Source organism: Pygocentrus nattereri, chromosome 5 (genome assembly GCF_015220715.1).
Source record: "Pygocentrus nattereri isolate fPygNat1 chromosome 5, fPygNat1.pri, whole genome shotgun sequence".
In the NCBI taxonomy this organism is placed as follows: domain Eukaryota; kingdom Metazoa; phylum Chordata; class Actinopteri; order Characiformes; family Serrasalmidae; genus Pygocentrus; species Pygocentrus nattereri.
In genome coordinates this window covers 29194400-29216881 of record NC_051215.1, presented here as the reverse complement: position 1 = coordinate 29216881, position 22482 = coordinate 29194400, and the positions used below count along the sequence as shown (strand labels likewise).

Here is a 22482-nt window from a genome sequence, read left to right as displayed (position 1 = left end):
CAAGGTTTTCTTGCAACATATATAGGACTGCATGCAGTGGGTGGCGCTGTTGCCTCACAGGAACAAGGGCCTGGGTTTGATTCCCCATCCAGGTGACCAGGGTACTTTCTGTGTGGAGTTTCCATGTTCTCCCCCTGTCTGCGTGGATTTCCTCCCACAGTCTAAAGACATGCAGTCAGGCCAGTTTGACATACTATATTACCCCTTGGTGTGAGTGTATGTGTAAGTGCGTATGTCAGTGTGTCTACACTGTGATGGACTGGTGACCCATCCAGGGTGTTTCCCGCTTTTTATCCAGTGACAGCTGGCATAGGCTCCAGCAACCCCCATGACCCCCAAGGAGGATAAGCAGCTTAGAAAATATGTGAGGATAAAAGGGTTTCCACACACTCCCATCAGTTAACAGGCTTCACTAAGCTCTCATTATTTTTAACAGCTCTTTCTCAGTATTTCACCTGGACACAATTATTCTTATTTTGGCCTTGGTTATCCAGGCCACTGGACATTACAAAAGAGTAATGTACCAAAGGTAAACAAGCCAAATCAGATAAGCAGGAACAGAAGATTGGGATCATTGTTTAAATGGTCTTTTATGCTGCTGTAAAATCCTTTTTTGATTTTGAGCATAAAAAAAAATTACCCGCCCAAACATGCCCAAAGAGTACGCATATACGTGCTAACTACATTTGAGTTAAGTGAGTGACAAAATAAGGGTCTTTCCTAACAGGAAACATTCATTAGAGAAGAGAACAAAGACAGCTTGTAAAGTAAATAGAGCAATTTGAGCATTTCAGAAAACTGTCATTCCAGAAGAATAAACAAGAATAGTGTTCTATTTCTGTGTCTCTGCATATGCCAAACAAGCGGAATGTTACCATAAACAAAGCTACTGTCTGAGTCATGTTGAAAGTTGACTGTAAACAGTTAAAACGGGAAAAGCGGAGCTGAGCATCAGGACCTGCCGTGCAAGCGCAGCTTGGAGTCTATATATAAGATGTGAGACGTCACAATTCATGCACACATGAGCCAAAAAGATCCATCTGGTCTGTAGGCGAGACGGCACACAAAAAGGATTTGTGAGTACATTCCTGTTTATCCCATTCCATACACTTAAATACACTGTCACATTAACTTAATTGAATTATGCTACACATTTTCATTTAACAAAGCTGAGTCTGTATACATAGACTTTATTACCTCAATGTAGCATTGAATTGTTCATGGAACAAAACTGAAATATTTCAGTGCAATTTATTTGGGTTTCATTGGAATGGAATTCTATTTGGATTCATCGAAATGCACTTTCATTCATTTTTATTCATTTTATGTGAACGAGCTACTTAAAGTCCACTATTCACTTACTTACTGTTGATATGTTTTCAGTTTGTAAGTCAAAGTGCTGGATTCTTTTTCTTTTGTTTAGATGAAAAGCTGTGCCTGTATTTACAGAGTTTCTTAGGAGTGCTCATCGAGGATCAGGGGCCTTTTGTATTTGTTATGATTTTACTGAGAGGGACAGATCCTACATCAGGACTGCTTTTTTTTGTGATCAACTTTTTATTGCATTTCATTTTACCACAAGGGTGGGGAGAGGTAAGGGGGAGAGGAAGGCAGGATGGTGTCATACATTTTAGGAATACACACAAATCAAAAATAAAGCAAAGAAAATATATAAACAACTAAACAAGTAAACAACATCTCACAATATTACTAAAACTAAAGTTCATGAATAGAGTTGTATAAAATCTCCCAGTTTCTTATTGTTTTCTGTTTTAACTTGTTAAGCTTAGCTGTAAGATATTCCATCTTAACTATATTTTGAATACTGGATATCCAGAATTTCATAGTGGGACAATCCAAGGTTGCAAGACAGTTTTCTTGGTGGAGGACTCCTACTCTGAGAAGTTTCATGAATATGGGCCCAGAGCTCCAAACTTAGAACGTCTCTGAAATGGTTCTTGGAAAATATTTCATTGAATTTTGCATTATGTGGAGTAGATTAAACTTTACAATGTTCTTTGCCCTTTCATTTACAGTAATGAGTTTTTAAAGAACATTAATTTGAAGGTTTTTAGGCCAGTCATTCTCAAACCACTCAAACCTGTTGCGAGTTGGGTGGGAGCAAATATGTGGACTGCCTGAAGGTCCCTGATGGCCTAGAACCATTGCTTTAAGAAACTAAAAGCAAAACTCTTTATGGCACTTTTGTTGTTTTTTTTAAGAGAGTAAGTAGATGGAAATTTAGGAAAGAATTAGAATTAACTTGCACAATTTATTCAAATTAATCATCATTATAAAGAGTTGAGATCAGATGTCTTCAAATCCAGACCATGAATCCAGTTCCAGTCCTGAACTTTGTAATCAATGGTATTGAACTGCTGGTATAACTAATTGACTTTAAAATGCAGGAGCAGAAACTGGATTCAAGGTGAAGTTATGGCTTCTACTTTTGGACCAATAATCTTGTGAGGAAAGAACTCGTTAAGTCTTAAATTTCCTTTGTCCTCAAGTGGCTTCTGCTGCCTGCCAGGCCACTATTGTAAATAAGAATATGTTCTTAATAACTTGCCTTGTTAAGTTGAAAGTTAAATAAAAGTCATTCGCTCATGTGAAAACTAGGCACACATTTGTGCATCCTGCCATTACTTTCTCCTTTAGATGCATCCTCTGTGTTCTCTAGCTGTACAGGTGCATTGAGAGACAAAACACTGCTGTCTAAATCTCATTTAGGACCATTCAGAGTCTGAGATATTGGCCTAAAATGATTATGCTGGTGTGCCAGAGAGGGAAATATTGCCCCATAGTGTTCCACAGACTCATGTACTATAGATTATAGTAATTGATTGCAGCTTTCTGTCATGAGTGGGTAAAGTAATATCCCTGAAATATTCAATCAACCACAACAGCTACAGAATTTCACCCAGGGAAGTGGCTCAGATTAATGTTACTCTCGATCACACCATTTTTCATTTTAAAAGTAATGAGAATTGTGGTTCTTATCTATAAAGGATTGCTACATTCATTTGTGTATTATTTATGGGATGCTAGGAGAGGGAAATGCTCTCTATGGGTAATATAACTAAGAGTATTAGAAGCAAGAAGAAAGGCAAGTTGACTTCTGGCTCAGTGGATGTCTATGGAGCTGTACATGCAGGTGGAAAAGAAAGCTTACAGTTTGCAGTTGTGTGCCAAAATAGGGGGAATCAAACAGTGGAATAGTGGGATTCAAAAAGCAAATCATAGCACAACATCTGCCAGACTATGCTCAGGATCTGTGGTGAGTGCTATCCTCTATGCTGTTGCATATGCTGGGGAAACAGGCTGAGGGTGGCAGACACCAACAGACTCAACAAACTGATCCGCAAGGCCGATGATGTTGTGGGTGTGGAGCTGGGCTTGCTGACGGCAGTGTCGGAGAGGAGGACGCTGTCTAAGTGTCACAATTGGCCCCTCCCAGTCCGGTCCATGTGCTTTTGTTTGTCGTTAGATGTTTGATGGTTGGCTGGTCTTTGTTTAGATATACTGTTTGGTCGTATTGTTTGGTGTTCTTAGTTATGTCTGTCCACCTAAGCTTGATATTGATTATTGGAACCTGGACCGGCTCGACCACGACCCTGGGTTTGTCCACAATAAAAGTCGCTTATCTCAGCGTATGCATCCGCCTCCTCACTCCCCTGTGTTACACTAAGCTGCAGGCCATTATGGACAATGGCTCCCACCCAATCTACGACGTGGTGATGAGACACAGGCTATTTATTATTATTTCAACCTCATATTATTTGGCCTTTGCTCTTTTTCTGTGAAGAACATATAAAATAACACATTTTCAGTGCCCTACACATTTCTATTAGACATGTGGTGTTGGGGTGAACCTGCAGGGAATAACAGTGTGGAGGTGCTGTGTCCTGTTCTTGTCCTGTGTGTGTGTGTGTGTGTGTGTGTGTGTGTGTGTGTGTGTGTGTGTGTGTGTGAGAGGGGTGAACAACATGGACAAGCTGCTGACTGGCTGCAGATGCAAAAGGAGAACTCTACACTGACCACTTGTAATATTTTAAACATCTGGTATTTTTACATGAATTGTTATGGCTTTTTTGATTTAAAAAAAAAAACAATAATGTGGTGGGTCCACCAGACCAATGAATAAAAAAAACATCAACGCCACACAAGGGTTAAAATGATCAGAGTCTGTTTCAGTTCTGCTGGTGGAATGACCACTAGGGGGCTTGCAGAAAGAAGTTAAAGCAGGAAAAGCACTAAAATGCACCAGGCTGTGGGCCTCTGGGATTAGGATTGGGAAACACTGATCTGGAAGACTCAGAATGGAAGAATGATAAGATGGATAAGATGAAAAGCTTGTGAACATTCCATCTACCTACCATCATAAACCAAAGGAAAATCCCAGGACAAAAGTCTTGGAACTGGGTCAAAGTCTTTTATTAACACCATTTGAAAAAGGGAGTTAATGTATAATTTTCTTCCATTAACGTAGTATTACATAATGCCTTTCTCTTGTCACCACTTTAGAGATAAAAGGTTCTGTTATGACAAAGATGATTTGCTGTTTGACTCCTTCCCCTGGCACACAAGCTGAAGGTGTTTAGAACTCCAGGCTGAGATTGTGCTACCCCGACTAGACCTTCGTCAAAACAACGATAAGGTCTGACAAAAACATCCGACTGACAGGCAGAGGGGGAAAGCAGAACAACACTGTTATCCTCTGTGTGTCTTAGACAGTCTGAAAAATGTGACTTGACATCACATTAATGTGTATTTCAAACCCAGTCAGACAATAAGACAAAGTCACATAACCCAAAAAAGACCCGTAACCAAGCATGAGTGGAGCAGCATGACAAATGCAGTCCAGTATAATGGAGGGTGCATAAACTCATACATCAGTGAGACGAAACAAGCACTCCATAAATGCACGGCCCAACACATCTGGGCCGGTTCAGTCAAACTTACGTAACACATCTACTGCTGTATGCAGAAGTTTGGGCACCCTGGTCACATTAACATGTCTTGTTGTTTATCACATCCTCTACAGAGAACACGCGTTTTAATGGACAATTACTGTATATTTGCTGCGTTTAACATACTGAGAAAAAAAAAAAAAACATAAAATGTGGCCTGTGCAAAAGCGCTTGATTGAAGGATTCCAGCTGAGTTTAAATAGCTACTTACAGTGCAGTTCTAACATCTGTATTCCAGGTTTTTGAATTTTTAGCAAGTTCAACAAACCCTTGTAATATTTGTTAGAACTAGTAAATGTGTCCTGTCACTGCATTATTTCCATGTGTGGAAAACAAGTTTGAGGGCACTTCATTTTATCTCTTTTCCTCAATATTTGGAATTAATATGGTCCTTATTTTGTAGTTTCATTACATCATTTCAATATAATATACTTTTTTTTTCATTTTTAGTGTATATGTCTGTTCTTGATTCTCAGAGATTCACTTCATCTACACTTTTTTCCCTTTTTTATCATAAACTATGTAGGCTGCATTTAAAAGAAGTTGAGTAATATATCAGTCTTACAATGGCCACAAATTTCTAGTTTTACTGCAACTCTGCTCTCCATCCCCCCAAAACAAAAACATGCAAATATTGCCAAAATTTTGAGAAAATTAAGGATTTTAGTCCATAATAATCACAAAAAGGCTGTGAGATCCTAGTGAGACTGACAGAGAAATCAACGTTTAACAGCTCAAATATTAGTGCTAACAATTAGAACCATAGAATCATTTTCCTTTAAAAATGATCTGCTATTTAATTACATAATTACATAATTAATTAGTTACATTTACCTGTAGAAAAAAAAAGTTTGTTTGCACTGTCTATAAAATTGATGACAAAAATGTAAATAATAATAACAATAACAATAATAACAACAACAAAGTGTATTGTAATATATAGGTCACTTTTCACCAAGCTCATTAAAATAAGAGGAAATTATGATTATTATCATTAGTAGTAGTAGTAATAGTAGTAGTATGCTAATAATACAATAGTATATTTTATATTATTGTAATATATACTTTTTCACCACTCATTTGAACTGAGTGCTCCATTAGCTTTATTATAGCATAAGTCTAGTTTCCCTGACCTGCTACTGCTAAACTACCTGGTGTAAAACATGAAATCTAAACTGGAATATCACCTTCTTCAAGTAACACAAAGTGCCATTTAAGTTCAAAAACTGTAGCGCAAACACACAGTGACTCAAAGTGAGTGAAACCTTTGAAAAGAAGGACAGACAAACAGACCTCAGAGCTCACAGGCGTTATTCAGCTCTTTCCATCAGTAGGAGCTCACTAGGCCTCCTATACAAAACACAGCAGAACCGTGAGCAAGCATTTTTACACAGCTAACACAAACCTTGCTACCAGAAATGAGAAAAATGTGCAGCAGGTTCCTGCATCACAGAATCAGCCCGCTTATCAGAGATCAGTGAGCTGAAGTTCAGACTCTAAACCTTTGCACTGGCAAACATTATGTAAAAGTGTGCCAAAATAAGGGCACATCTGAGAGAATTAGACAGAGCTATTACACAAGAAAGATTCCGACAGAAGTAACTGGAGCTAACACTCGAATGAGAAGTGAAGATTGTTGTACTTACACATATACAGGAATCAGGCTAACTTCGATACTTACTTACTGTTGCTCTTGGAACAAATCCTTGTAAAAATGGTCCAAAATGAAAACTTTACAGGAGAAAACAATCCTGACTTACAGTGGAATTCAATGTGACAATATTTCATTTCAAGCAATTTTGGACCATTTTGTTAGTCCATTCATTATGAAATTTCGAGGTAAAGGGCGGCTGTTATTTTCAGATTTTATTAAAAAAGACAAAAGCTGGAGATACCAGGTTCTATCTGGAGATATCAGGTTCGCTTCTGATAGGACTGATATAAATGCGCCTTTCTTTCGATTACTGTTCGGTACTTCAGGTTGAGTGTCTGTGTAGATGAGGACTACTTCCTATTCTACACATGTCCAAAAGTATCTAAACGCATCTTCTAAACAGTGAATTCAGCTTTTTAAGGTGCTGACATGGGTTCGATTGCGCACTCGTCAAATCTTCACAGAAATTGCCCATTGACCAATAGACTGGGATGCTCTGGAGCAGCCACACATGAGACTGAGGTCACCATTCCTAATGCCAAGCATCAGCTAGAGGGTTATAGCAATATTCCAAAATCTACTGTAAAGTCTTCCCAGATGAGTCGATGCTGTTACTGCAGAAAAAATGGAACAGACTCCCTACTGATACCTTTGATTTCAGAAGAAATGTTGAATAAGAGGTGTCTTTAAACTTCTGGACATGTACATATATTTCCCAGTTAGGCATTAAGCACAGTCTTAGGTTATATTCCCTTCCAGTGGAAAATCAAAATTCAAGATGTTGTGCAATCCAGGATTAGGTTTAATCCCTGGAAACCGATGCATGGTGTATACCATTTCCAAGCACAAAATCAAAAGAACCCCTTGAAGTAAAACCATGTCTAAGCTTTCCATTGTGCTCTACACAATGACTCAACAATATCTGAAACCAGACCATTTTCACAGAATAGTGTCACACAAAGAGTTTTTAATCCCCTCAATCATCCCGTCTCCTTCGTTCAAAAGGTGACACATTCCAACGTCATTCTCTCCCACTGGGAACATGACCTATGTTACTGCGCAGTCATAACCTTTACGAGATAAGGCTGTTTACTCAGAGTGCATATGTGTTTGGGTACATGTCCCTCTGTCTCCTTGAAAATGTATAAAAGTGACAGGGCCCTCTGCTCTTCATGCATTTCAGTGAACTGTCAATCAGGACAAAGGAAGTCTGAACAGAACGCTACAATGAAGGCCTGGTTTCTGCTGCTGCTGCTGCTGCCAGTCTGCTTTGGTAAGTATAAGCATTTAATGACTGCAACTTCTTTCATTCTGTCAGATCAAGTGTGTTCATGACTGCAGTTTAATGGTTAAAGGTTTAAAATGGGCCTCTTTCACCAACCGTTCTTACAGTCAGAATCTGCGCAAGCTCAGAGGTGCAAACAGTTCTGCGGTTTAGGAAAATAAATCTGACATAGACTTTTCGTAGGACTTTTCTCAAGAACAAGGACCATGCCTTCAACGTGGTGGTAGTAGTATGAGAGAAGAGGGAGGGGGAGAAATCTGAGAACTTGGGCTGGAGTTGTGGGCATCTTCTGCCTGTAGCTAGAAGGCAAGATCTCCCTCATAACTGTATCAGGACTGATATAAGACTGAGGAACAGGGAGGAGATGGGGTGACGGTGGGGATTGTGAACCCTTTGTTACAGGAATGGAAGGTGAAGATGTGAATTTATAGGGAGTTAGATTGGAAGAAAGAGGGGTTTCAGGCATGGTCCACCCCCCAAACTTCAGTTATAACATTACTACATTTAAAGAAAAGCTTTGCAAGATATTGGTGAGCGAGGTTCATAATTACTAAATCTGCTGTAGTTGATATGTTAAAGAGCTTTAAGAAAAAACACCCTGTAATTTGAAGTGAAAACTCTGATGATATTCTAAGGCATAAATATATCATAAAGTGTAATTCATGGTTGGATCTCTTTTACAGCGGACTACAAAATCCAGTGCTATGGGGAGGATTTCCTGATGGTGAACCACCAGGTTCTGACGTGCACCAGTAAAGTACTTCAGGCGTGTTATACCAGATGTAAGCAACATTGCACCATGTTTATCATTATCTTGAAGCACAAAACGTTGGCAGGAACACGGCCTCTGACGCACAGAAGCACTGTATTGGCACGTATAGCAGTACTTGTGGTATACATTAAACTGTGCATGACAGTTCTAAAAAGTGGAGATGTTATCATGGAGATAGCAGCATCCTATTAGTATCAAATATCAGGTGTTCTACACAACTGGTGGGTAAAAATGAAACATAACATGTGCAGAAAATGTATCTGACTTTTTAAAATGAAGTATTTAACCAGTAGAAGCAATGGATGGATAATAAAGCGTAACATGAAATGAAACAAATTAGCACAGAATACACTTTGGGAAGTATTTGATGTCATACTGATATAGCTCTAACTATAACTTAAGCTAACTGTGCTATGCAGTCTTATGCCAAAGTCTGGACACCTCAAATCAAATGATATTTCAGTTAACAATAACATATTAACACACTTAAATATGGCATTTTTCCTGCAGTTTTTAGTGCAAAATTCATATTTTTTTGCTGAGCTTAACATATTGGAACATATATGATGGCACAGGCCACACTTACATTATTTTTGTCCCAACATGTTAAATTCAGTAAATAAAGAGTGAAATGAAAATGTGCAAAAGTGTGTTCTCTGTAGTGGGTGTGCTCTTTTCACTTTAAACATCAACAGGGCTACCAAATCTTTTGCATGTACTTTTATATATGTACATGTATTTATTATCTATTTATTAATACGCACATGTATTTCTGTCTTTCAGCATCTGGAGAAAAGGGCTGTGCTAGACTGGAATTCTGTCAAAGGCCAGGTTGGAAATGCTGCCACACAAACCTCTGCAATGCATAATTTCAACAACAGAGGGAGCTAGAGACTGAAATCTGCAACAATCATGAGGATTTAAAAGAAAAAAAAACGGAGATGATGACGTTCCTTAGTTTAATTGACATCACTTTTGATCACTTTTGTTTATTTTCTTCTCCTTTTACTGTTAAAATAATGCATCATAATAAATGATTCCATTAATAATTTCCATAGGAGTCAGTGCAGTGTGTGTTTTTATTTTGTGTGTGAGGGAGGGAGGGAGGGGGAGAGAGAGAGAGAGAGAGAGAGAGAGAGAGAGAGAGAGAGAGAGAGAGAGAGAGAGAGAGAGAGAGAGAGAGAGAGAGAGAGAGAGAGAGAGAGAGAGAGAGAGAGAGAGAGAGAGAGTTGGTTGACCTCATCATGCTGGGAGCTGGACTTTGGCCTGTTTATTTGCGCAGTGCAGGAACAGGCCATCTTGCTGAGTCAGATTAGCTCTGCTCTCCAGCGTGAACTCTTATCCCCCTCCTACAGGTGCATTACAGAGATTGTACACTACCCATTTATTTGTTGTTGTTGTTGTTGTTGTTGTTCCTGCCAACCACACCCCCTATTCGGAGGACTATTAGGACTTTGTTATCTATTTTGTAATATTATAAAAAATTAAACACGTAGGGAGAAGGGAAACCAAAAAATAATAATAGTGATACAAATCAGCAAAAAGAAGAAAAGGAGAAAAACAACAACACTTGTAGGTACACCACATTTCTAGCAGTACAGTTCAATAGCACTGTCCTTTGCTGGCTTTGTGTGTGTATGTGTGTATTCCAATGTGTGATCCTATGGGGGGTTTCTAGTTTGTGGGTTGGCTCTGGGGGCTTAAACCTTGTGACTAGTAGTTTTGGAGGTTACTGTAGGGCTTAGCAGGGCTTTTATCAGAAGTGTCCAGGCTGGCTCTGGGTTATTGTTTTTAATATTGATGGTTTGAGAGATTTTCCATTGATATATAATGCGTTAATTCTTTTTTCCAGTAGTTAATGCTAATGTTTTGTTTTCCAGCTCAGACGTATGGTTTTCTTGGCGATGGTTAGCGCTATGAGGAGCATTCTATTATTTTCTTCGATCATATTGGTTGCTGATATGTCTACTAGCAGGCGGAGTGATTGTTGGATGTAGCTGACAAAGGCGTGGGATAGGAAGGTGATGATTTCTTGCCAGAACTGATGAACGGGTGTACAGTGCCACATGGCATGGAATATAGCCATCATTTGTGTTTTAGGGTGCATTGTGTACAGATTGCTGTGTTTGTGAATCCCATTTTAAACATTTTGTGTGTGCTGTACTGCGCTCTGAATGATTCTATACTGAATAAGTTGTAGGTTGGTGCTTTTGATCATGTGGTGATTATTATTGCATGTCTGAATCCAGAAAGCTAATGATGAGTCCTCCTCCCATTGTCAGATTGGTATAGCAATTGTGAGGCTTGATTTAGCGATTTAATATATTTTGGATGGTAGTTTTTTAGTAGTGATGATGTTAATAAATTCTGAGATTGGAATCGGTAAGTCTGTTTTTTGAGTTGATTTTTGGACATATTACTAATCTCAGTTGTTGGTATAGTAAAAACTGACTGCTCTTGAGGTCATATTTCTGGATTAGTTGCTGGAGATATCATTGTGATAAACATGATGTGTGATGCCTTTTTCCACCCAGGTGGAGAAGTTTATTGTTTTTTTTTTCTGGGTGGTTTATTTTTCCAATAAAATCAGTTTAGTGTCCAAGGATTTGAACCAAACAGGAAGGGGTTATGAGGATCATTGAAAATGGTTTATTTTAAGTAATACCGTCATTTTGATTGCAGCTATTCTTCTGAGAAGGGAGAGGGGAAGGTTTGTCCAGCGTTAAAGGTCATTAGTTACAGATTTTGTTAATTGATTAACGTTTAAACAATTCTGACAGCTTGGGGGAAATGTTAATACCCAGACATCTGATGCAAATAGTGCATACAGGGATGGGTAGTGTTTTCATTTTATCATTAAGCTTGTTCATATTAAAGGGAAGGATTGTGGATTTTGACCAATTGATGGAATATTCTGAGATTTTTTAATAGGTTTCGATAGTTTGAATAGTTTCTGATATTGATGTGGTTAGGCTTTGTAAGAAAAGCAAGATATCATCAGCATACAGGCTAATTTTGTGTTCAATGTCAGATGTTTTGATGTATTGTGGTTGATAGTGGTTTGATAAAGCTAGAGAAAAGGTTTGGAGAGAATGAGCATCCTTGTCTAGTACCTCGATGCAGTGTGATAGGTTGTGATATTACCCCATTAGTATTGACTGTGGCTTTGGGTTAGGTGTATAATATCTGGATCCATTTAATAAACGATTCTCCAAAACTCATTTTATATGTTGTGGTAAATAGGAATTTCCAGTTATTCTCTGTCAAAAGCTTTTTCGGCATCCAGTGTTATAATTGCTGTTGGTATTTTTGGTAAGAGGTGTAGTCAAGTAGATTGAACGTTCTGCGCATATTGGGAGTTGAATGATGGCCTTTGATGAAGCCTGTTTAGTTGAGATGTATTAAATCATGAATTACTGTTTTGATTCTGTTGGCTAGTGCTTTACTTAAAATGTTTGTGTCTGAATTCATGAGTGATAGTGGTCTATAACTAGAGGGTAAAATGGGGTTTGTGTTTGGTTTGAGGTGAAGAGAGATGGTTGCAGTATTCATGTTAGCTGGTGATATCATGTTTTGTTTAATTTCTGATATCATTCTGTGAAAAAGTGGGGCTAGGGTTGGCCAGAAATGTTTACAAAACTCGACAGGGAATCCACACAGACCGGGAGCTTACCGGCATATGATTTAGGGCATTACAGAATTCTTCTTGCAATATTGATTCATCAAGTGTTTGTTTTGGTTTGTTGGATAATTTTGGTATTGATATTATTCAGGAATTTCTTAATGTCTTCTCATTTAAGTTCTTGATCTGTTGAATATACCTTTTCAAAAAAAAAACAAAAAAAAAAACTCGGAAGCATTGCTAATGTCTTCAGGTGTCTGTACAATTTCTCCTGCCGAGTATTTTATAACTGGAATTTCTTTTTTTCGCTTAATGAGATTTGCCAAGTGCTTTCCTGATTTGTAAGTGTATTCAATGTTTTCATGTCTGAATCTTTGGATCAGGAATTTGGTTTTCTTATTTAATTTATTAAGCTTATTCATATTTAATTTCTTTATATTATACTGTCTTCAGATGGGTAGTTGATGATCATGTTCTCCAATTCTCTTTAATTTCTGATTCTAGATTTACTTCCTTTTCTGTTTCTTGTAAGTAGCACATGATATTATTTTTCCTCTTAATACTGCTTTGCCCATCTCCCATAAACAGTGATGATGAGATTACACTACCCATTTCAGCTGCACTGGATTGCTATTGGAAGTGAAACCTTATTGTGTTGGGGGAGACCAGGATTCCTGAACAAAGCAGAGTAATAGACACATGCACACACCATCACCAAATCACCTGCAAATCATTAAATGAAAAACACAAAAAGAGGAATTTCTCAGATTTTTCAAAATTTCTGCACAATTCAGTTATTCAAATGAAAATAAAGCCATTAAGAGTGGTTACATTTTAGCGAAACTCAGAAGCTCAGGTTTTTTATAGTGGTGGTGACTGGAACCAGAGGTTGCGATGTCTACACAACAGACATTTACTGTCCAAATATAACCATTTACTATCCCCCCAAACAAAGGTTTAGGTCTATTTTCCCTTACAACACCTTGCATGTATCTATCTGCAATGAATTTATTTTAAACAATGTTTTAGGCCAGAACCGTATCTAAAACTACAGTTAAAGTCTTGGCTATCAGGCAACATATTAGCAACTATTTCATGCAATAATTTCCCATGAGGTAGCTTTTAGGAGCATGAAATGAATCAGACATCTGGTTCCTATCACTACTGCTGTGAAAATTTGATTATTTTCACCAGAACAAAAAACAGCCAAAAACTCAATTTTAAAATGACTGTTTATTTTCTAAAATCTTCCGTTTTTTCTGCCCATAGACAGGAATGCATGAGAGACAGATTGGCTCAAACACTGTTACAAGAAAAAGAAAAAAAAAAGTTCATATTTCTTGATATATCATTTTTATCATCATCATCATCGATATGGGTCATCACCATCTTCATTGTTTTTATCACAAAAAGTTTTCGTATGAATGCTGACTTCCTCCCCCACCCTCTATCCAATGAGGAATTGATCTGACAACTGGCAATTTGCAAAGCATTCTGGGAAGTTGAGTCCAGGGCTCGTGTGGAAACAATCAGCGGCTGGGAATACAGACCATTCCAGAAGAGTTGTATTTTTCCACTCCAGTTTGCACTGCCTCCCTCTCTCCTCCTCTTTCTCTCTCCCTGTGCTTTTTGGATACGAGCCCATCTCTCGCAGAGATGGGAGACTGTATGTGTCCTTCAGAAATACAGACCCTAAGAAATCAAACAGTCTGGTCACTAAAAGACTGGACACTGACCTTCTGACGTGTCCACTAAGCACAGAAGCCATCTATGGATGCATCCATAGCACTATTTGAATTGTAGGAAGGTACTACTAAATAAGAACATCCAACTATTATCTTTAAAAAAAAAAAAAAAAAAAAAAAATCACCTCTTCAATTAAAAACCAATCCACCCAGAAGACTTAAGCTACAGAAACATCCATATTCCACACCCGTTTACAGAGGACACATGGCAAGGCCACTCAACTAAGCAACATTCAAGAAACATTCCTGATTAAAGCCCCTTTGGCAAACCCACTTCAGGTAACAGAGTTGTCTTAAGTCACCTTTACTGGATTTAAAAAAGTTCCACCAGTAAGCGTCCTAGAGGCACACACTGGGTCAAAAACATATCAAAAGCATTTCCAAAATAAACAACATCCAGGAAGAGCCTTCATCGAGCCAAGGACAGCACTTGCTGATTTGAGATTTCATCCTCAGTTTTCTTTTTTTTCCCCCTAGAAGCGTGTTGTGCCACAGCACCACTGACACCAGAATTACCCCAAAAGTCAATATCCAAACATGCTCTTCATTACGACCAAGGCATTGTAAAGAAAGCATTCCCATAAAGTTATATACATACAGAGGAACTACTATATACACAAAGTAGCCAGACTTAAATGTGCACATGGCGTCTGGAAATGGCGGTTTTGGGAAATCTCTCCTGAAGTTAGCCTAAAACTCATGAGAGACGCCCATGTGATAAAAGGCCAAGGTTGTCTCGTTGTCTGCAGAGTGAAAATGGTTTGCTGTATTTTTTTTCTATTAAATGCTGACATGTGCTCCTGTGTGTTTTTGTGTGCGTGTGCCTGTGTGTAGGTGGGCTACTGAGGAGGTGATGAGTAGCTAGAGAAAAAGAGAGAGAGACGAGAGTGACCAGGTCAGACCCTGAGTAAGGGAACAGTGCCATTTTGCACTAAAGCTATACAGGACAGCAAAAGCAGATACAAAATGTACCTATGAAAATCCAACAGACATTCTCAGCAAACACCAAAACACATTTAAAAACGTGAGCAATCCAAAAAAGCCATACAAAAAAAGGACTAGAAAAAGGTAACTGCAGACCAGCTGGAGACGGGAGGCTGCAGCAACAGCGCTGCTGCAGTGATACACCACACTGCAAGACTTGGTAAGACAACCAGACATTGTCTTTACATTCCATCTATCTCAAACACTGCTAATGCCATAGAGGCCTTCTCAAACATGCACTTCACCTACAACTACACCTGCATCAAATACATAAACAGAGCATTCTCTGCAGTCTACTATATACCATCAAATACTGACTGCTGTTGTGTTATCACATGTAGCTGTCGTTCACAAACAGTTTACAGTATGTATTTGATCCAGGCTTCCCAATACTGCATGTGGATCCTACTGTCTGGTGGTAAAACATGCTTTACTACCAGACCTCGTGCCTTTATACACATTCAGTTTAACCACAAACATCCCTCTCAGTACCTTGCAATGCTGCAACCGTACAAAAGATGCCGTCACAGGAGCTGATCTTCATAAGTTTGGGGGCATCACCTGTCAGGACCAAGTGCAGCACACTTGAGACTGCTCCCATAGCCTTCAAAAGGCATTTCTCAAGTATTGCCGGGGACACACGCAACCTCAGTGTGAAGGGACATGCATGCTACTAGTGCAGGCAGGCATGCACATCCACATCATAGTCGAGGTTTAATACAAAAATGTTTGTTTTAATCTTTATCACTCAGCCTATTCTCCTTCACACAATGCGCTGCTGAAGTCATGAGGGGAAAATGCTAGCACTGAGATAGAAAGAAGAGGAGGGTAAATGAGAGCGATATCATCCTCCCACCATCTCTCTTTCTCTCTCTCACACACACGTGCTCTTGCTGGCAAGGCGAGTGATCCTGAGTTGTCATGGGAGGGAGGGAAGGAAGGAGGGAGGAAAGGTGAACACCCTCTTGTGGAATGAAAAACAAAAAAAACATCAGCTCATACATCCACGTGCACACACACACACACACACACACACACACACACACACACACACACACACACCTTTAAGACTTTTTAATCTTTTTTTCTCTCAAAGATAAAAAAAAACAAAACATTCAGTCCAATGAATAGAGCGGCAAAAAAAAGTCCCAAAATGCGACCTAAAGCAATTCAGCCCAAACGGGAAAAGGAAAGGGCTAAAAATGGAGCATATGAATATGAGGAGTACAGATTGGGTCAGTTGGAAAAAAAAAACGAAGTTGATGGTTGGGTGATCGGCCATCTCTGTGCATGCAGATGACGTTCATACAGACGTGCTGAACTGTGTGCAAGAGACAGAGCTTCAGAAACCGAAGAGTCCAGCAGAAGATGACAACAAGAACAAACCATGCCTATGGAGAACTGTACGTGGAGGCAGGTCAGGCTTACACACCTGTGTGTAGTGACCCCATGTTGTGTTTACATGATGGTGAAAGTGACTGTGTGTAAGTGTGACAGAGAGAGAGAGAGTAGCTGTGTTGTTAAATATGATTTGCTGTTTATGGTAGTAACTCAATGAGGTGCCAATTATCAGCTTCTTGCCAATCACTGGACACAGCTTGATCTGTATAGAGAAGAAGCCAAAGCAATCAGTGAGTGAGCTGAGTCCAGCCAATGTGCCAGGGATACCTGCCTGGCATTTTTTTTTTCTTTTTTTTCTTTTTTTTTTAAACAATTCTTGGCTCAGGTACATATGCTATGCAGGCATTTTCACAAAATACTTTTAAAACTCCATATGATTTTATAGTCTAAAGATGAACATACACAGAATTTTACTAATTTCAACAAAGTATCATTTTGCAGTTATAATGGCTGATTAATATTTTATCCTATGTTTAAAAAAAAAAGTTAATCACTTACTGCACCAATCTAATTCTGTTGCCCTGGTATGTGCCCTCGTCTGCATTTTTGTCTGTAGGTCTCTGTATGGTGCTAATAGCTGACAACTTCATGTATGCTAAGAAATAAAATTTGTCTAAGTTTTTGAAAAACTGTTTATCTCTACCCCCAGTATGTGTCTAGAGGTCACAGTTGCCAAAGGAAGTATGTGTCTTTGTGTGTATTTGAGAGAGATGGAGTAAGTAGGAGTGAAATGGTGTCTGTGGTAGTGTTTGTGTGCATCAGTGTATACAGGCATGTTAGTGTCTGTTTCCATATCTCCGAAGGCTTTCTACATACTCCGAGTATGATTCCTCTTGGGCAGCACGTAACCATACTTCATTCATCTTTTCTCCCTCTCCAACAAATAAACCGACAATGAAAGAAATAGAAAAAGAACCTGAAAAGAGTAAAACTTAAAGAACCTCTGTTTATGTACTCCAACCTGCCACAGCAATGGTGCAGTGACATGCTAGTGCCTCTGGTGGAGCACTCTAAGAGGAGCAGACAAGAGAACTCTGGAGGAGGAGAGGGGCAGCAAGCCACCATCACCTCATCAACAAAGCTTTATGAGGGTGGGCTGAAGGGTGTGCCCTCATCGCTGGGTGTGGCTGTGTCATCGCTAGGCTCCAGGCTGTCCTTTGGGCTCAGGGTGCTGTCAGAGGTGGGTGTGGCCTCATCCGAAGGAGGTGGTGTTTCAGGTGAGCCCTCTTGCTGTCCATTGGTGGTAGGCTCCAAGGGTGTTGGGGGTGGCGTGTTGGTGTCTGGCTGCGTGTCACCGAGGGGCAAAGAGTCGGGCACTGCCACTGGCTTGCAGGGAGACTGGGGTATGGCAGGAACAGGGGCCAGGCTGCGGGGGCTTGAGTTGTGCAGAAGGGAGTCGGTGAGGCCAAGGCTGGAGTCGCTGGGCACCAGGGTGGGCGTCTTCTCCACCAGACGCCACTGCATGATACTAGTGTCCTTACCGCCTGTAGATATCAGATGACCGTCTTTGTGCAAGAAGCTCACATTAGTCACATGACTGCTGTGGGCACTGTACTTATGGCTTGGTGCCTATAAGGAAATGATGAAATGAAGTCAATGAAAGAATGACAACAAGAAACATTACAGTACTTCTAATTAAACTAAACTAAATATAAAAAGTCTCAGAAATTATGCTATTGTGAACTCTGCCAGGTGAATGAAGAGTTATTTAAAGAACTTATTAAAGAATAAGTTTATTCAATGGTGCTGACCTTAGGTCTGGAGCAGGGGTACTGGAAGAGATGCACTTTGCAGAAGTCATCAGCCAGAGCGATCACCTTCCTCTTGTGAGATCTCACCAAAGCATTGATGTCGGTTCCATCTGAACCTTCTGGCCACACTCCTGTTCCACATAAACCAGAAAATACATGAGCACACAGAGACAAATGTGGTGTTTCCCAGCAGTGGGCAACAGTATTTTAAAGTTGAAAACACAGTCAAAAGTTTAGACACACCTGATTGACTATGTTTTTCATAACTGTCATGTCATGCCTATATATAAATTTCTTTGATAATCTCTTCTGTGATAATTAATGGAATGTCCCCTTTAAGGGAGTTTTCACTGGCCAACCAGGTCTCAGCATATGTGGAGCTTGTTCAAGTCTCTTGGAAAAGCATTCCAAGTGGTACATCATAGAGATCTGAAGAGGCTGCAAGTTGACATCAAGACAAAAGTGGGCTACATTCAAGAAACTAAATTACAACATAATATATATTAATATGTTTTTAATGATCGCTGTATAATTCCATATGTGTTATTTCATAGTTGGATGTCTCCTGCTTTGTTCTAAAGTTACAGTAACAGTAAGCTAAAAGTGAGTATGTGGTGGGACTAAACGTTTGACTGAAGTGTACATGAGCACAAACAAACCTACCAGTGCCTGTGCATGCATACGTTTAGATGAGGTAAAGTCTGTAGACTAAAGTTTTTTCAAGCTGATCCTGTTATATATTTTGTCATGTATAAGCTTATCTAAAAGTTCACCCACCACAAAACAACTGGACAGCTGTCCATTTACTCATTATCTAGGAGCAAAGGTGACAGACATCCTTTATTGACTCTGGCTATAGTTGGTATTATCATAGCAGGCAGTAGACCAAGGGTATCTTCTTTCAATTAGTGCACCTGGTTTATCACAGAGTTAAATACAGGATAGTTGTAATTTTCCTGTATAGTGTATACATACACAGCAGTGTTCCCAAAACAAAGACCTACTTCACCCCAGTATCCATTCCCTGTAACTGACACCTCTGCATGACAAGAGATCCACCTCTAAGTTTGAGAGCTCAAAGCGAGTGTTTTATAATTACTGTAGGTATGCTCTGCCCACAGTTCATTTGCTTGCCAGCAAATTTAGTTAGGTCCGTCTCAGACCTCCTTCTGGCTGGCATAGAACTTACAAATCACTACAAAACTATTATTCCAAATCAACAAGGAGCTCAACTATGTGGAGGTGGAGGGTGACACTAATTATTACTGCTGAACTGCAGACATTCGGTGACTTGCTATGCTGACAAGTCAGTTTTGCAAAACCTGGATTGGTATTGGCCTTAACTAAGCAAATGAACTTGTGAGGAAAAACGAAACAGGAAAACTTATGGTGTAGTACTACATATTATGGCCTAACAGACATTACAAATACCAATTTTAAGAGGTTAAAAACTCAGATAATTGATACTGTCTGCTGTTGTAATTTTATTTTTTATATTTCACTGACTGATATGTCAGTTCTCAACCATCATATTTTATCAAAACCTTTTCAAATTTACCAATTCAGCTTGTATTGTTGAGACTGAAAGGAGCAGATGATCAACACTTTAGCAATCTGCTATGCTATCCAAGTAACAAACCATTACTGCTTTTGTGTCAAATTGGTATTTGTGATTAGCCATGATCACAATATAAGTAAATCCAAAACATTGGTAGTCATTACATTGATGAATTCTGTAATTTCATCAGTGATAATGGCGCATCAGTTAGTACTGACCAAAGACATGGAATCCCAGCACACAGGTATAGGTGGCCCAGTCGATGTCCTTACACTCAGAGCGATTACGAATTAGCTTACAGCCATTTGGAATGTCCCCTGCAGTGGAAAAATTGCAAGGAAGCAAAGAAGGGGGGGGGGGGGTAATAATTTATTACTCTTATTATTATTATTGCACATTGGGTTGCAGCACCTCAAACTGTTCTATAATTTCAAAGATTTCACTATAACATTCAGAATTCAATGAAAAAGTTAAATAAGTCATGTCTATTCATGCTGTGTGAGACACACTGATTGTGTATCAGTGTGCTTTATGCTGCTGTGGCTGATCACTCACAGTAGAGGATTTCATAGTCTCCTGAGTTGGACATGATGAACTTGTTGTCGGGGGACCAGTCAAGATGCGTAATGTAGCTGGAATGTCCCTTTGCAGGAGAAAAAACAAAACACACACATGCACAGAGAGACACACAAAGTTTTGGTGAGAAAGAAACAAAACTTTTCTGTTAAATTCATTTTGTACACTTTTCTCCTGCAAAATATGCAAAAATAGACAAAACAAACTGCAAACTCATGTTATCAGTTAGTATTTAGCAAACTTTAACATCTCATTCCTGGTCTCTCAAAGAGATAAGCTGTCTCTGGCCCTTATAGCAAAATAACAGACTTGTGTACAAAGTACGCATCATGGTACTGCTACATATGATGAATATTGGGCTAATTCTGTGTTACAATAAAATTTCGTTGACGAACTATTTTCATCAGTTTTCGTCAGTTCTCGTCAATTAACCTTTTTTTATGAGGAAAACGAGACGATAACTAAATAAGAACTACATAAAAGGATTAAAAACTATGATGAAATTAATTGAAACTTTCGTCAATGAATAAAAACGAGACAAAAATGTTTGGCAGGGATGACGTCCAATCAGAACTGATTTAGTTTTGTGAAAGGCAGGGACATGTACGGAAAACATCTCATATCTACTTTGGAACTAAGTTATCTAGACAATGTCAGCAGGGAGAAAGAGATGTCATTATTATTACCATGTCCCGATTGGCTCTGTAAACCCAAGAAAGTGCACGAAGCAGATTAGGTAGTTTTATTTACTACTAATTAGTGCACGTAATGTCCAACAGGATAATGTGCAGTGTGCACCTCTAGTAAACACTGTGACCTAGAGATGTCTGGTATGTTATAAGTCTGAAATGTGAAATGAAAGTCATTCATTGATTTACTACTATGCTAAAATTTATTTTAATTACACAATTAAAAATACTTTCATAGCAAAAAGTGATAAATGCAATTAATGTAGATTAGTTAATCACAGAGCATGTAATTTAAGTAGATAAACAGCAGTTAACAGCACTAGTAACAATTATTAAATAATTAAGAGATAATAAAAAGGTGATACAAGGATTTCTCTTATTCACTTTGCAGTTACAGAAGACCTCAGATGACAACAGTGGGCCACAGAATGCAAAGAAAGTGACAGCATCCCAGCAGACTATTTCAGCACCTCCTCTAAGTGCTTCAAAATACAAAAGTGACACTAAAGAACAACAGATGAAAGAGGAGGCTATAGCCAAATGCATTGGGTGTATTGGATTACCAGTTACTACAGTTGATGATGAGGACTTTGTTCTTATGAGGGAATCAATAGATAGGTAAGCTGACTGTTCCAAACAAAACTAAAATAAGCAATTTGATAGACAAATATTATGAAGGTGAAGTAAAAAAAAAAATAGAAAAAGATTGGCTGCTGTCCAGAAGGTATCTGTTTGCACTGACGTATGGACAAAAACAGGGCTCACTGCATCATTCCTGGCTATAAGGTCATGCTACTTTGTGTTGAACAAAGGTAAACTAGAACAAACATTGTTGACCCTTGAAAAAGTAGCCCACCCACACACTGCACCGTCAATCAAAGCATGTGTGGATAAATGTATGCAAGAATGGGGCATACCAAATGAGAAAATGATCACAGTAATAACAGACAATGGGAGCAACATGGTGGCAGCATTTAAACACACCACACCAGAGGGAGAAGAAACCATCTCTGAGGATTCAGAAGACTCCCCACTGATGGGAGACTCTGACCCTGAAACAGATGATGACTTGCGGTGAGCAATTTTAAAATAAGTTTTACATTATCCATGATTGCAGAAATATATGTCTGAGACTGTATGTTCTAGTGCTATATCTCTTTCCTCGCTGTTTTTGTATTCTGCTTAGATAATAATAGTTCAATTAATAAAACACACTTAATCGATGTAGTGTGTGAGTGTATGTTTATACACACACTCACTCACATACTCACTCACACACTCACACACACACACTCACACACTCACACTACACTGATAATTTTGTACAACAAGAGAAAATAGAAATAAACAAGAAAAGGACTGCACGTCCATTTAAAACACATGAAAAAAATATACATTTTATATACTTATGCTCATTTATCTGTATTTCTGTTAGGTATCATCATGTCGACAGGGATATGAAATGGACACCGTGT

At 38.9% G+C, this 22482-nt stretch overlaps 2 protein-coding genes across 5 annotated transcripts in view; one reads left to right on the top strand and one right to left on the bottom strand.

Moving 5' to 3' along the window:
- The first annotated feature begins 964 nt into the window (after positions 1 to 964).
- Positions 965 to 9734, top strand: wu:fj16a03 (uncharacterized protein LOC335475 homolog). The gene is made up of 4 exons (XM_037538441.1): positions 965 to 1076; positions 7808 to 7897; positions 8593 to 8691; positions 9465 to 9734. The coding sequence occupies exons 2-4, from the start codon at positions 7852 to 7854 to the stop codon at positions 9548 to 9550; spliced, it is 231 nt and encodes a 76-aa protein (XP_037394338.1). The 5' UTR covers positions 965 to 1076; positions 7808 to 7851; the 3' UTR covers positions 9551 to 9734.
- Positions 9735 to 13517: 3783 nt separating this feature from the next.
- LOC108422724 (EMAP like 4) overlaps positions 13518 to 22482 on the bottom strand; it is an 87363-nt gene continuing 78398 nt past the window's right edge. For all 4 annotated transcript variants that reach the window (XM_017690629.2, XM_017690626.2, XM_017690628.2 and 1 more), the window contains 4 exons: positions 20298 to 20385; positions 19961 to 20059; positions 18185 to 18315; positions 13518 to 18002 (listed from right to left, as the gene is read on the bottom strand). In XM_017690629.2, the coding sequence (XP_017546118.1) occupies positions 17517 to 18002; positions 18185 to 18315; positions 19961 to 20059; positions 20298 to 20385 (804 nt within the window). In that variant the 3' untranslated portion in view covers positions 13518 to 17516. The remainder of the gene's footprint in view (positions 18003 to 18184; positions 18316 to 19960; positions 20060 to 20297; positions 20386 to 22482) is intronic.

Bases quoted from the DNA above. Each gene is read 5' to 3' on its own strand.
- wu:fj16a03 (XM_037538441.1), top strand. From the start codon at position 7,852: ATGAAGGCCTGGTTTCTGCTGCTGCTGCTGCTGCCAGTCTGCTTTG. The intron at 7,898-8,592 runs GTAAGTATAAGC...TCTCTTTTACAG, and splicing joins GCTGCTGCCAGTCTGCTTTG to CGGACTACAAAATCCAGTGC. The intron at 8,692-9,464 runs GTAAGCAACATT...TCTGTCTTTCAG, and splicing joins TCAGGCGTGTTATACCAGAT to CATCTGGAGAAAAGGGCTGT.